At 28.1% G+C, this 15,886-nt stretch overlaps 1 protein-coding gene and 1 long non-coding RNA gene across 2 annotated transcripts; both read left to right on the forward strand.

Moving 5' to 3' along the window:
• The first annotated feature begins 2,453 nt into the window (after positions 1–2,453).
• LOC145333376 (C-type lectin domain family 4 member M-like) lies at positions 2,454–8,051 on the forward strand. Its single transcript, XM_080178494.1, has 10 exons — positions 2,454–2,502; positions 2,590–2,628; positions 3,698–3,847; positions 4,827–4,922; positions 5,004–5,068; positions 6,135–6,204; positions 7,001–7,025; positions 7,125–7,197; positions 7,702–7,757; positions 7,970–8,051. Exons 3-10 carry the CDS (start codon positions 3,751–3,753, stop codon positions 8,049–8,051), a joined length of 564 nt encoding a protein of 187 aa, XP_080034620.1. The 5' UTR covers positions 2,454–2,502; positions 2,590–2,628; positions 3,698–3,750.
• Positions 8,052–9,198: 1,147 nt separating this feature from the next.
• On the forward strand, positions 9,199–11,838 carry LOC145333913 (uncharacterized). The gene is made up of 3 exons (XR_013884646.1): positions 9,199–9,243; positions 10,960–11,104; positions 11,771–11,838. It is a non-coding gene; the product is annotated as an uncharacterized LOC145333913 (long non-coding RNA).
• The last annotated feature ends 4,048 nt before the right edge of the window (positions 11,839–15,886 follow it).

Below are 15,886 nucleotides of genomic sequence, written 5' to 3' on the forward strand. Positions count from 1 at the left end.
GATATAATAGGGGAGGACCCCCCCCCCTCCCCCCACAATGACCGATTAAGGTCCGGAAAGAGGCCCAACAGTTAAGGGTTGACATTTGGGTATGCTTTAGTTGGTCTTAAAAATATTTATGACATACCAGAGAAGTCCAATATTACTCTTTTATGACAATTTCTTGTATGATATAATTATCCTATAAATCTGATTTTAAAAAAAAAATATTCTTAAGACACTAAGTTCCAGTATTGTAAGAAAAGCATCTCAAAAATGAAGTCTGAAAAATATATGTTAAAATGTACTAAAACAATATCCAGTACTCTGGCTATTTAAAGGACGCCTGCAAGAATTACCACGATTTAACTGCTGAAAGACTGCCACAAGTAGACCCAATACCCCAAATTTGAAGCCTTCAGCTTCAATAACAAAAAAGTTCTAGGCATTTCAAATTGCATTTTATGTACAATGAATATTTTGAAAGATTTCCAATGTTCATAAAATAAAAAACAATATTAAATTACGTCGCCTAGACACAAAATTATAACCTTATCTTTGTCAGAAATTTAGATTGCCGGTAACTGATTACATTTTTACAATAAAAACACTACATTTCATAGTCAAAATCTATGAAAAAAATTCGATTTAAATTGCATTTGTAAACAAAAATCATAGCTGACACAAATGGGGAAACTGATACAAGCTTAGCTGTGATTGGTTGTTAACCTGATTCAGCCTTCTGATTGGCTACAGTACACTCGGTATAACGCAAGTTAAACTTAATTTTTTTTAATGATTTTTACTATAAAAATGGGTATTTTTATTGTAAAAATATTATTAGTTACGGGCAACCTAAAGAAGTTGTATCAACTTTTTCACTTTTTATTTAAGATAGCTAGCCGGCTCTTTTAGTAAGTAGTAGATGTAAAATTTTTCATAGAATTCAGATATGCAATCGGTTTTTTTGTAGACCTCTTATTTTTAAAGTAATTTAAGTTTTTTAAAAAAATAATTAAGTCGGTTTTAAGGTACTAAAACGCAACAAAATAAAAGAAGAAAATGGCCAGTATGAACAAAAATAGTAAGATCTTTAATTTGACACCTTACTTTTAAAATTCTGTTAAGTAATTATTGAAAAAATCTATTTTGTTAACCTCGGATTAATCAAAACTTTGAAATTAAAAATATCCTCTCACAGGCATAAAAAGTATGTGTTCATATATACTTTTAGAATGAGAAAAATAATACGAATCCAGTCTAATCAAAATTGAAAGACTTTTATAAAACTAAAATAAAAAATATAAGTTTATTTCAAGAATCATAATTTTCGGCTTTAAAGGGTTAGCTTGAATAAAACCTGAAAAAAATCTAAACAAAAGACAATGCAATGTAGCAGATATTTTTTAAACACAAGAAACAATAATGTATTTTTAACTGCATTGTTTTGAAGTTTATAAACAGACTGATGCATATTTGTTCATAATTTTTCATTCTTTACATGTTCTGTAATATCACTATATTTATTGTAGTATCTATTGTATATATTGTATGAACGTTCTCCTTTTTTTTTGGCAATTCTATTGGTTAACTTTATAGGTTAAGCTTCGCGATTCGTCAATTTTCGCGATTTGTGATTGGCTAGTTTAGTAGTTACAATTCTTAAAATAAACTTTTTATTTTTTTTATTTTTTATTACAATTTTTTAAAACTTTTTCAATTTCGCTTAGAATGGATTCGTAATATTTTTCTGATTCTAAAAGTATTTATGAACCCATATTTTTTATGTCTGTTTGATAAAATATTTAGGTTTAAAGTTTTTATTAAACCGAGATTAAAAAAATTGATTTTTTCAATAATTACTCAACAGAATTTTAAAAGTAAGGTGTCAAATTAAAAATCTTACTATTTTTGTTCATACTGGCCATTTTCTTCTTTTATTTTGTTGCGTTTTAGTACCTTAAAACCGACTTCATTATTTTTTAAAAAAACTTAAATTACTTTAAAAATAAGAGGTCTACAAAAAAACCGATTGCATATCTGAATTCTATGAAAAATTTTACATCTACTACTTACTAAAAGAGCCGGCTAGCTTAAATAAAAAGTGAAAAAGTTGATACACCTTCTTTATGACAAAAATAAGCTTATAATTTTGTTTCTAGGCCACGTAGTTTAATTTCAAAATTTTTAACATTAGCATTGTAATTCTTTTGGTATTTTCATTGTATATAAAATGTCATTTTAAAATGCTTAGAACTTTTTTGTTATAGAAGCTGAAGGCTGCAAATTTGGGGTAATGGGTCTACTTGTGGCAGTCTTTCAGCAGTAAAAGCGTGGTATTTCTTGCAGGCTTCCTTTAATAACTTTTTAAAACAATTTTGTATAGAATTGTAAATTATTATTCTGCTTATTAACTTCTGACACCACTCTTGATTTTAAAGCTTCACTTTTATGATTCATTTTTTTAAAAGATGCATTGGTTGATTCTCATTGCAAACTTTCTGATAATTGGTTCTGTGCAAGGTAAATTTATTTTCTCCTAAAATGTTAACATTGTTAATCACATTCATAAAAAAATATTTTTTTTTATTGCTCCGCAATATAATTAAGGACGGTGTTATAATGGTTGGAAACAGGATCCCAAAACAGGTAAATGCTTAACCCATAAAGAGATGAAATAATTCTTCTAAGTATCCATCTCTCCTTACCTAACATCCTTTTATTTTCTTCCTATAAAAATAACCCCAATAACCCTTTTCCAGAAAACATAAATATTCTTACCATAAATTGTCTAGTAGAAGATAAATTGATGATATTGACCACCTTTCCACTTTTTATAATCTCAAAGTATATCTATATGTACATTTATATCAATAATACAAAGTAGTACGATGTCTGTCTGTCCGTCCGTCCGTCCATCCGTCCTTCCATCTGAAGCTTAAGATCTTGGTAAACACTGAACCGATTAGATTCAAATTTTGAGGGTATACACCTATTTGTCCTGTGGTGGTTTTAAGCTATTTTCTTGGGGGTTGAGACACCCCCAACCCCCCTAATAACAAAAAAATCCCCCCCTTAATCTTTTCTTTTAAATTTTATTTTATATTTTTTTTAAGTTTTTAAATATTTTTACTTTTTTTTATTTATTTTTTTATTTTTAAATTTTTTATTTTTTTGTAATTTTTTTTTATCTTAAATTTTTTTTACTTATTTTTTTTCTATATTTTTTTTCTTTTATTTTTTATATTTTTTTATCTTTTTTTTTTATGTTTTTACATTTTTTTTTATATTTTTTTTCTAAAGGATTTCCTTGGTCCTTTTTTTTCTGAAGATTTCCTTGGTCCTTTTACAAGTTTACTAGAAGCTAGGGGCAAAGCTGCTAGTGTATATAAAAGCAATAGAAAAATATCTGTTTTAATGATTTTGTTAGTTTGAAAATCTTAGGTTATTAAGATATTTATTTTAAAATTGTCACTGTCACATCTGTTTTCCACTTTATGTATCTTGTTAAATTGTAAATTAATCAGAAATTATTTTTATTTCATTGAAATTATCAGTTATTGCTTGGTAATTCTGCAATGTATTTTTTTCTTAATATATTGGAAAATTTTGTGAAGAACTGTTAAATATTAATAATTGAAAAGAAGTTAACTATGGTTTTCAAAATTATAAATAAAGTAATATCTTTTTCAAAAACATTTGTATTGATTATTTTTAGGAAAATGTTATAAGTTGGTAAACACAAAATCTTCATGGTCTCAAGCAAAGACAATGTGTGAAAATTCTATCATTCCATTTTACAGACTAAGATATGGAATACCCTCTTTGGCTATAATAAAATCAAAAGAAGAAAATGACTTCATTTTATGTAAGTATTCAATATAGAAGTCCCTAGGAAACTATGTTTTCCGTTTGGGGAAACAATCAGAATAAGAATGAAAAAGATTGTTATAGGTTCATATTCTCTTTAAAAATTTCTGTTAAATCTATAACAGGAGTTTTTCAATATCTCCAAAAACAACAGCACATTTTAGAAAAAAAAGAACTTGATGGTTTCTTTATTCTTGTAGAACTTTATGCTGTAAAGTAGAATCTAAATCTTCTTGCACTTGAATACAACATTAATACATAGACAACAAAATATTCTACTAATCACATTGAAATTTTATATAAAAATGCCTTTTTTTTTAAATAATAAATTTTTCTTTTTGCATAATTATTAAGTTTTAGTTTATCAGTTGTTCACATATCTCCTCCCATTCACTTCTTTAACAATCTCCTGTTGACTTATATAGTCTTAAAAAGTATGTATTTGAACTGTCCATTGAATGTAGATATTTTAAGGCACCTTAATTGTCCAATTTTATCAATTTGGAGCAATATTAGAGAGATTTACATGAAGATATTTGTAATTTTTTCTAAAACAACTAATTTTATATTTCAACTTTTTGCTGTGTAAAAGATGATTTTACAGCAATACTTTGAAATAAGATATCTCAAAAAGTATAAGAGATGACAAAAATGTTAGAGACCTTTTTAGAAATGTAAACAAATTTGCATGATGAAAATGAAAGACAAAATAAGACAATAAAGTAGGTTAGGTGAAGGTACTTTAAAAATAAAAGTAAAATTTGATCACCATCAGTAATTTTAAAATTTTCTACTTTGAGAATGTACTAATTCAATTTAGGGAAAGCATGTTCTACACTCACCATAGGGTTCAAGTACATCCTGTGTAAACTAGCTTTAAAAATATTTTTTTTAAAACCTTTAAACATGTGTTTCTATCACGGTTATAAGCAAACAAAAATCTATATCACCTAAGTGTAAAAATATTTACATTTTAGCACTAAAAGAGACCACTGATGGTACAGTTTGGATTGGACTGACAGATCAGGAAACTGAAGGTACATATAAGTGGATTGATGGATCAAAAGCCACAGGTAATATAGGAATAGTTTACTTTTTAATGGTAATATATTAATAATACAAAATAACCTTATAATACTTGTATAAATACATAGATGGATTTAACAAATGGAGCATTGGTGAGCCAAATAATTATTATGAAAATGAAGATTGTGTTCAGGTAATAATTCAAATTTGACTTGTTTTAATTTTATATTATTAAGTATTAAAATAATATGTTTAGTTCAAGTTTCATTTACAGATACATCAATAATGTTTTTTTTCATGTGTTTTAATTAATATTTCCTTTAAAGGGACTGTGAACGTAAATTTTTCTCATCTAAATATCAAATCTTAACATTATCTCATTCATAATATCTCACAGATAGAGCAAAACGCGCTTTTGTTTGCTTAAGAAACGGCTTTTTCCGACGATTTTTATAAGGTACGGGGAAAGGAAGAAATTTTCCGTATTTTATAAAATGTGCATTAAATTGCTTTTTTCTCCCATTATAGCTAAAATTAAACTTTTTCACATAGTTCTAGATTTTTCCTAACAGTTAAGCAGACTTTTAACATAATCCGTGCTTTAATCCAATGTATAGTTACTTAGAAATTGATAAAATAAGTAATATTTTTTTATTGAAAACCAAATACAATAACAAAGCCAGAAACAGTTTTTTTATTAGTATCCAATTAACTTTAAATGGCCCATCTCTCGCCCACCTTCAATTACAAATTTGTAAATAATAAAGACGCAATATTTCTTTATAAACAGTCTGATAAAAGTGTAAACTAATTCTCCAAAGTGGGTTATTTATTGACCAACACAATAAAAAAGGATATTATTATTTTATATAACCTATGAGATTCAACCCTTTATAGACAGTGAGGTATTTTTTTGTCAATAATACGAATTTAAAATATGTCTTTATTACCTAATTACTACGTTATAAAAAAACGAATTGGCAATTTTATAGCATAAAATAAATCCTTAACAGTAAGTAAATTGTTTCAACTATAGATGACAAGTTAAATATCCCTACAAACATTATAAGAAACAAAAACGCTCAGATTTTCCCTGTTTTTTCCTTTTTCCCTCTCAAAATACCATAAAATCAAGGCATTATTTCTGGATATTTTTGTGAATAGGACATTTTTGGTTGATCAGTGTAGTGAAATGTGCTTAGAAAATGTTAAGATTTGATAATCAGATGAGAAATTTTTACGTTCACACTCCCTTTAAGATGATTGGTCACGGAGTATGGAATGATGCACCATGTGATAGAATGCATCATGCTGTTTGTCAAACATTTGGTGAGAAAATCAGATTTATTTGTTCAAAATAGGAAACCGTGATAACTTTTAGTTTCAAAAGAAAAATAAATGTTAAGATATGGGGAGTATTTTTTACCATGTGCCATATATATCAGGGGTTGATATACCCCACTAAACATTATAGAATATTAACCACATTAACTTTAGAAACATATTATGAACATAACCTACCCTTAAAGCAGTTAGGAGGTATAATCCATTGTTATAGTATCAGAAACTTAATCTATGTTTAGGATTTTGATCCTTTAAAAAAGATAATAAAAATATGTATGATTCCAGTTTCCCTCAACATCAACATTATAGAAATCATACATATTATTTTTAAATCATAATAATCGTTAAAATATAATACATAAAATGTTATGTATAATTACATTTGTTATGTAAAAGAAAAAAAATAACTAGTAAACACCATGACTAATATGTCAATTTTAGAAAGGGAATTAATGTTTATATATATGCTGGTATGTTAACATGAATGTACCATTCGAGTTTTATTTCTGTTGAAAGTGGAATGGTAAATTACATGAAAATCAAATTGGCCAGGAATCATTAACAAAAGAAGGAAAAATGGAATCATACATTACCTTTTTTTTAGGGACAAAACCGTAATCATAGATTATATGTCTGCTTTTATAAAAATGATTCAAAACTCCTAACTGAAAAATTATAGCAGAATTATAGCTTCCTTAACAAGATCCTAGTGAAAATACTGTTTTTTTGTATTTAAGATAGGACTGTTTTATTAAATAAAACTTATCATAATTTAATTTAGATTACTCTGAGCTGAAACCTTGTAGGTGAGTGAATTCAAGAATTCAAGAAATATGAAGAAAACTTTAATAGATTTAGCTCTTTGTTTTACAAAGAGACCATGTAATTACTACTTATTACATCAGATGTGGATTGGCTCAGAGGATGAACAGAATTATTGGTGGTGAATATACTGAACCACATGAATATCCATGGATGGTGATTATTTTTTAAAACCCTTTATGGAAACATTTTAACTTTGTTTGTGATGGCTATTTTGGGGGTTGGAATGTAAAATAATTTAGCTGGGGCTTCTTGAAAAGGCATGGGAGGTGGAATTGGGAAAGAGACTGACTTTCAAAAAAATAAAAGAATTTTTGTAGTTGGAAAGCTCTGAAACTGAGTAGTCCTGATACTGCTGGCCAATCTTACCACCTCGAATGTCGAATAATTTGCTGTTGAAACGGCTCCTAACTATGCACCACACCATGAAATGGCAAAGCGTTGAGTAAAACCTCCAAAAGGGGAAGGTAATCCCCTCCCTATGTCTGCTACTTTCTGTAACTTGCCTTGACAACCAAACGTTTCCCTAGATCTTTGCACTTCCAATACTTCATTTTCTTTAAAAAATATCTTAAACAATACTTTTAATCATTTAGTTGAAACTGTAAGGTTTTCTTGTATTTACAAAATAATATATAATACAAAACCAAATCTGTTCAGGTTAGATTGCTTTTTAGATACTCAGGACAATGTGGTGGCTCTCTTATTACAAATCAGTAAAAACAATTTTGTTAGAATATAAAATTTCATGGTTTTATTTAAAACTTCCAAAAATAATTTTCAACAAATGCTAATTTTGTGAAAATCTTTGTATGTTGTGCTTTAAGATAAAACATGGTTCTAAACAAAACTTAAATTAATCTTTCATTTAACTAGCTTGGAAACATTTATTTTTTAATATACATAAATAAAATATTTTATGTAATAGGTGGATATTAACTGCTGCTCACTGTTTTGTAGGTACTAGATTGTTAGGGGTAAGAAGAATAGATATTATTTTAACATCATAATATGAAAGTAACAGAATGTCTTTAGGATTTGGAAACTAAATATTTACAGTATTTCATTATTAGCAGTTTAATAAAAGATTGTAAAATATGAATTTTATGAGCCTTTTCTATTTTTAAAATAAGTTTGCTATTTTATTGGGTAACAATTCTTGATAATTATAAATTTAAATTGGCAATATCATTACTTTGCATTTAAATAAAACAATTTTTATATATTACAGAAAATGTTTTTAATTATATGTATGAATAATAATGGCATTTTTTATAATGTATTCTTTATTTGACCATTTCATTATAATCATGCTATTTAAGTTTGATTTTCAATAATTGCATTTAAGTGTTAATTTGTAAAAGTGGTCTATCCTATTTAATACCAATGCAATATTATGCCCAGTTCATAAATAACCTTTAACGGTCGACCGATTTTTTCTGTAGGTCAACCTACACAAGTACAACACAAAAATACCTTTATAAAATCGGTCAACCTAAAGCTTTTATAGGTCAACCTAAAATTGCCAGAGGTTGACCTTTCTCTTTTGTGAACTGGGCTTTAGATATTGTGAAAACTAATCACTTTCATATTATGTGAAATATACCTGCCTACCACCCTAAATGCTCAGTTTTACCACTCCTCTTCTTTTTATCCGCCTGCTTTGTTTGCTGAAAGATTGCAACAAGTAGACCTAATACCCAAAATTCAGCTTCAATAACAAAAAAGTTATAGGCATATTAAAATGACATTTAAGGTAGATGAAAATTTAAAAAGTTTTCTAGCACTCATAATAGAAATTTCAATATTAAATTACCTTAGCTAGAAGCAAAAGTATGGGCACAAAGTTAAATTGTATGTAAATGATGATTTGTAAAATGTTATGCATTACAGGCATTCTAATTTTGTACCCAAAATAAGCTTGTTATTTTGCTTCTAGTTGACGTTTTTTAAAATTGAAATTTCTATTCTATTTCTATAGGTGCTTGAAAACTTTCAAATTTAGGGTATTTGGTTAAAGCGTTGTATTTCTTGCAGGATTCCTTTAAGCTGAACATATATTTATTTATTATGTTTATAAAAATCAAATACTATTAATATTTTCAAAAGTTTTAAAACTTGGATTGTTTTCTACTTTAATGATGCAGGTTTTTTCCAGGTTCGCTTGGGAGACCATGAACGTGGAATAGAGGAGGAGAACGAGTAATTTTTTTTTAAATCAGTTGCAAGTAAAAAAAAAACATTAACAACAACATTTATAATCAGTGAATCTTTCAATTTAAAAGAACAGAGGTGAATTCTTAAAAAAAAAATTGCCCCACTAATCGCTTAGTGGGGCAAAATCATTTTCGTGAAAAATCCATCAAAATCACATTAAAAATCAACAAAAATTAAACAAAATCATAGAAGGGTTATTAACATAAGATTTTGTTTAATTTTTGAAGATTTTTTATGTGATTTTGGAGGATTTTTCACGAAAACAATTTTTTGCCCCACTAAGCTAAAAGTGGGGCAAATTTGTTTAAGAATCCACCTCAGGCAAGAATTGGAAGAACCAAATGAAAATAACAGGGAATTTGAGTTTTAGAGTATATATTGAGTTGTAGAGTGTAAATTTGTCTTAACCATGACACTTTGGTTAAGTGTGACTTCCGAATTAGTGGGAAGTTCTAGAGATCTTGTTTGACGGACAAAAACCCCCAATACCAGGAACCATCAAGTTTCAACAGCAGGTTTGAGTATAGATTTATTGATACAAACTATTTCAAAGTCCTGAAATTACAAAATCAATTAATACAAAATTCCAGTATTTTATAACCACGTAATATTATTTGCTTTTTAAAAATCTTTTTTTTTTCTACGGTTAAGACTCTTTGGGTACTTTGGCTTTAAAGGAAAATTATTTGGTTTAATAGATCATTGTTAAATGCAAAAATAAAGGCACAAATAAATTACTAAAACATAATAATTGAATCATAATAAAGTTTCATGTTTAGCTGGCTAAAGCCTTTTAAACTTAATAAATTCGTCCTATACGCCATTCAATTTAAATAAAATGAACAAAATCTACCTGAAGTTCTTATGGTTTAAAGCCCCTGGTATACTAGGGTTGTTCACGCACTATGAGACCAATGATATGCCCAACTTTATTCTCCGAAATCTTCATCCACTCACATATCATTCAAAAGTAAAGAACGTGGACACATCAAAACATAAACAACATTCATGCCGCGTCTCTTTAGAAAAGGAAAGTCAAACAAAGACGACATTTGCGCCGAATTGGGATTATGAATAAGGGAATTAATTTTGATCTTGATAAACACAAAGCTTCCTTGAAAAGAGGTTAAGACAAAATTAAAAGCAGTCACATAAGTCTTTGAAAAAATGGATTCTGTCAGGTATATAACAAACCTTGACATTCAGATAAGGAGCAAACATATCATTTAAATTCAACAAAGCATTTAATTTCCTATACAAAAAAAACCAAATAAAATATACCTAGATGTCCAAGTTTATTTTAGGTTCTAGATAAGATTCTCAGGATGGACCTGGTTCTCTTTAGCAAAATATTAATATATTCTCATAGAAATGTAATGATTTGAGCTCTTTTTTGATATATGGGGCCTTTTTAAATAACATCTAAAGAAAAATTTTACAAGGAAAAATGTTTTTTTTTAGCAACTTTAATAGGCAACATTTCAATTGTATGGATGAAATGTTTTTTATATGGCTGAATTTTTTTATAAGAAAGACTAAAGAACATTAACTCAATACCTAGTTAGCATTTCTCTTAGTTCAGATTTTGTTGTGAAACTTCTGCTAAATATTTAGCATTCTTCTAGCTATTCTAAACTATTTGTCTGCCTAGAAGATAATTTTCTTAATCAATTTTTTCCATTTATTTTTTTTATATTTTAGAAAACTATTGAAGATTGAAGGTATTGTAATACATCCAAATTACACAATCCTATACAACAGGGACAATGACACATATAACAATTTTGACTTTGCCCTGGTAAAAATAAAACCTGTGAACTTTGAGGATAATCCTAACATTCGACCAGTAAGTTTATACAAATATGCAAAATACTATTTTGAGAGAAATATTTTTCTTAAGTTAAATTTCTGTGTCTATCAAAAGGTATACCTGTTCACATCCTTTCTGATGTAAAAAGAATGGCTTCTTAGCAAATCTGTTTTGCGTTTGAAACCAGAAAGGCATAGAAATAATTTCAAACTGTTTCTTTTCACACAATTAAAGTATTTAGAAAATTAAAATGAAAAAAATAAGGATCTTTTAAAGATCATTGTATAATTACTGAAAAATAATGTTTCCTTGTTTCTACTATGATCCTGCATAAAACAAAACAAAATTAAATACTATGTCATAAAATTTTTCTGGTTACAAAAAATCTCCTAAAACAATATTTATTTTATTTAGCTTAAAGAATTTAAAAAGTTTCATTGATACTTATTCTGGTAGAATTTTGTGCTATATTGAAAACAATTATACAACACAGATTATGAAATAATGCACCAATTACATTCACAATTAAATCTAAAAAGACATTTTGCAGTATTATCAAGTCTTATCTTATTGTTTTTTTTTTGACCGCTTTATTGTTGGTGGCATAAAAATAATAAAACAAGACAAAATATTGATAAGAATCTGAATATATACCTATAGACTTGGCCAGCTAATTTCATAATCTACTTGTTTCAAATTCAGATATGTCTTCCATTAGCCAGAAGAGGTAGATTTCCAAATTATGATGGTTACACTGGGATTGCTACAGGTAAAAGTATTTGTAATGAAATTAAATTGAATTGACAGCTTGTAAATGTCAAGGCAAATGATGTAAATGAAAAAGCTGTCTATAAAACTATTGGAAAATAAATATTATCCTTATCCATTTATATAAAATAGTAGGGTTTTTTATCTTATATTCCTTATAATAAAGTAACAGGACCTTGTCTGTCTGTCTGTACCTAAGGATCTTGCTAACTGCTGAACCAATATTGTTCTCCAATACACAAAAGCTTCCTATAGGTCCTTAGATGATTTTAGGCTATTTTATTTGTATTCTTTATTATAAAGCAACAGGACCTTTGTCATTATGTCTGTCTGTTTGTTTGCACCGAATGATCTCGCTAATTGCTGAACTGCTGGAAAGGTGCCTGACCGTTGGAGTGAATGACAACTTTTATCTTTTTTTATGAGTAAGGACAGACCGACCCTAATTATAGAAATTCATTTACTTCTGGCTGTACATTGTTACATATTAAATTAAGAATAAATTAGTAATGACAATTTACAACTTGAATTTGTTGAACTGTAGAAAAATTATAAAAGAGGTTTGAAAAGTTCCAAGAACCCAATTTACTGTAAACTAAATAATAACTGTAATAGGAAAGAGGGACAACAATAACATATTATTTCGATTGAGTCTAATAAAATGCCATTTCTCATGCCATGTTAGAAGTATGACGCAAATTTCAGATCTCATATTTCGCTATTTGAGAAAAAATTTTCTTTATGATATAGCTAATTAAATAATCTTGCAATCATTGCTTTTATCTCATAAAGAAAAATAGCAAAAACATGAGATTTGAAATTTTTGTCACCCTTCTAATATGACGCATGACCGTGTACGACCACAAGAAATTGTTTTCTAAAATAAAAAAATTACAGCTGCTTAAATTTTTAAAGTAATAAAGGACCTAAAACAAAGTTGGAAATTCATTATCTAACAGGGGAAATGCACAAAAATTTTTCGTTCTTTATCTCTAATAGGAGCCGAGATAATAGGGGGCATTAACAACCCCACTCCAATTAATTAAGGTCTGGAAAGAGACCTGACCAATAAGGGTTTTAAGAAGGTTTGTTCTTTTTTAAAAAAAAAAGATGAACCTGTCTTAATATGTAATAAAATATAAAATCTCCTGGTAAGGCAAAATTTTTCACAAGGGCTGAATTGCTCTTGAGAGGTGAGGAGATTCAAATTCAGTATTGTTTTATTAATATCATTACATGAGCATGAATTGTTATTTTTTTGACCAAAACTAAGGCGTTCATATTGAGAATGTGAAGCAATTGTTTTTTCAACACCTTTTATAAACAAAGATGTATAAAACAGCTGCACACAGGGCATAAAAGTCTTAAAATATATTTTGAGATTTCTGCAGCACAAGTTCAACATAGTACTATACTAGTAATATATCTATCATGTAAATATGTATGATACATGGTTATAGGTTTTCATAATATGTTCATATCGATCCAAGGGGGAGCAGGTGTTCTTGCTAGACTTTATCATAATATAATGGTAAATATATAAATAGCTAACTAGTTCAAAATAATACCATAAGCCTTATTTCTAAAATTGGAACCCACTGTTAAATATACTGTTTAATCTATCATTGATATAGGATGATTCTGGAGGTCCTCTGATAACTTCTGGGACTAGGAATGGTGTTACACCTGGGCAGAACTATGAAATAGTAGGCGTCACTTCATTTGGTCCTAAACCTTGTGCATATGCAAAGATGCCAGGAGTTTATGGAAGGTATAATTATGTCTTTTAATAGTGTTGATAGCAGTATCTTCTATTCTTTGCTGACTCTATAGAATATATTTATAGAAATAGTTATACAGACATTCTTTAAGATTAAATATTTACACTTTTTATGTAAGCAATGGCAATCTGGTTATACTAACTAAAAATGCCTTTATTGATTTTGCAATTTAACTCACTGTTAGTATATAATGTCATTAAATTATTAGAACCCATTTATTATATTGACTCTACAAATCTTATTAGTAGTGACTGATTTTCTAGTACTTCTTTTCTAGTTTTGAGGTCAAATCGCCCAACAGTATGATTTAATTTATAGCTCTTGTGAGAAAGTATTTTTTTAAATTAAAATAATTATAACTCAAATGTTATTTTAATTTTTACAGGGTCACCGAAGTAATGCCTTGGATAAATAAAATTACTTCTGGATCTCAGACTTGCCCAAGATATTAATTTGACTTGATGAAATACAGCACTTAACCTTGGACCTACACCAATATTTATCCTTTTTTATTTTCTTTATTTATGTGTGTGATTTTTAATAAATTTTCATTGCAATGAACAATGTGTTTAACAATGTTGATTTTCTACAATTAGGATCAGTCAGTTTGAATTTTCTTCAAAAAAAGAATTCCTCTAATTGTTAATTATGTAAGAATTAGCCTAACAATGTAGACATGTAAGGAAGCCTGAGTTAAAAAGTCTGCCCCTCCCTTTACCCCATTACCTCCCATCCTACTGGATGAACAAATTGAATACTAATTGACCAGGGAATATGCATTATTTACGCAGCATATAAATACTTTTGCATATATGTACAGTATATATCTTTGTTTAGTGGACACCCCCCCCCCCCCACTGTTAAGGGTTAACTTGTATTATAACAAAACACAAATTTGATTTTTGGCACCAAAACTTTACTCGCCCATAGATCTTACGCAACTGGTTGGAGACGTTTCAATCACTAATTGAAACCTACAGAAAGAGATTACTTTGTGTAGATCATTAGGGGTGTACATAAATTTATTGGTCATTGTCTTATCCTTTTAAATCGCTCCTTTTTTTCAAGCTAAATTAAATTATACTTTAAAAGCATACCAAGGTAATCTTAATCAATCAGAAAAAAAATGATATAGTTTTCATGCCTATGTTTGGTTAGGTTATACTAAGTAAGATGAGCAAAGCCACGTAGGTACAAAAACACTTTATATAGAAGAATAAGGATAGCAACTCTCACAAACCTTATTATGTTAAAAAATCACGAAATCTCTTAAAATCAATTTAGAAATTCTCAACATTTCTTATATTTAAAATCACACAACCTAGATTAGATAGAAAAACAAAAATTAAATTAGAAATAGAAATGCATAAACCATTCAAAATTACAGGACAATGCTATCTTTTTAATCACACAACCTTGGCTTTGTAAAAATTAACAAATCCTCTCTGTTTAAAACAATTCAAAAATGTAAAGACAAAATTCTTTAAAGTAAAAACAGGAATTTCAAAATCTTAAGCTTCTGACCAAATACCTTATTACTTTATATAATAAAATTGTTTTTATTTTATTAAAAAAAGAAGTGAAAGAAAGTAAAGAAACATGAAGAAATTACTTGTTAGTGTTAAAAGTGACAAATTTAATTAATAGTTCTGACTAAGCTAAAGGGTGAGCAAAAAAAAATTGCTTAGATTTTTAAAATTCAAATTGCGCGGCTTGTGTTAGTAGTAGAAAAATGTTATGCATACCGTTAGATCCACTATGCACTGTATTTTTAGGAAATATAAAAACGATTCCTGTGCTACGCATTGGTAAGGAGCTACGCGTTAAAATGTCCTAATTGACGTAAAACTTGACTTGCGAGTATATTACTAAATTTTAGAGAATAGTGTGTGCAAAAATAACTGCATAGATTTTTAAAATTCAAATTGCGTGGCTTGTGTTAGAAAAATGTATTGCATACCGTTAGAATCGTTTGAATTCTATTTTTTGGAAATATAAAAACAGTGCCTGTACTACAAATAATTTAGGAATTAGGTGGTAAAGCGTCCCAATTTTACTCGCAAGTCAAGTTTTAAGTCAGTTGGGACATGTTACCAAGTAGCTCCCTAACATATGCAGCAGAGAAATCATTCTTATATTTTCAAAAAATACACTTCATAGGGATTCTAACGGTATGCAATATGCATAACATTTTTCTAATATTAATTCAAGCCGCGCAATTTAAATTTTAAAAATCTACGCATTTTTTTTGCTCACCCTTTATATTTGC

The sequence above is a fragment of the Acartia tonsa genome, chromosome 12 (assembly GCF_053477335.1).
Source record: "Acartia tonsa isolate MP-2025a chromosome 12, ASM5347733v1, whole genome shotgun sequence".
Taxonomy (NCBI): Eukaryota; Metazoa; Arthropoda; class Copepoda; order Calanoida; family Acartiidae; genus Acartia; species Acartia tonsa.

Bases quoted from the DNA above. Each gene is read 5' to 3' on its own strand.
- LOC145333376 (XM_080178494.1), top strand. From the start codon at position 3,751: ATGTGTGAAAATTCTATCATTCCATTTTACAGACTAAGATATGGAATA. The intron at 7,026-7,124 runs GTGAGTGAATTC...TTATTACATCAG, and splicing joins TCTGAGCTGAAACCTTGTAG to ATGTGGATTGGCTCAGAGGA. The intron at 7,758-7,969 runs GTAAAAACAATT...TTTATGTAATAG, and splicing joins GGCTCTCTTATTACAAATCA to GTGGATATTAACTGCTGCTC.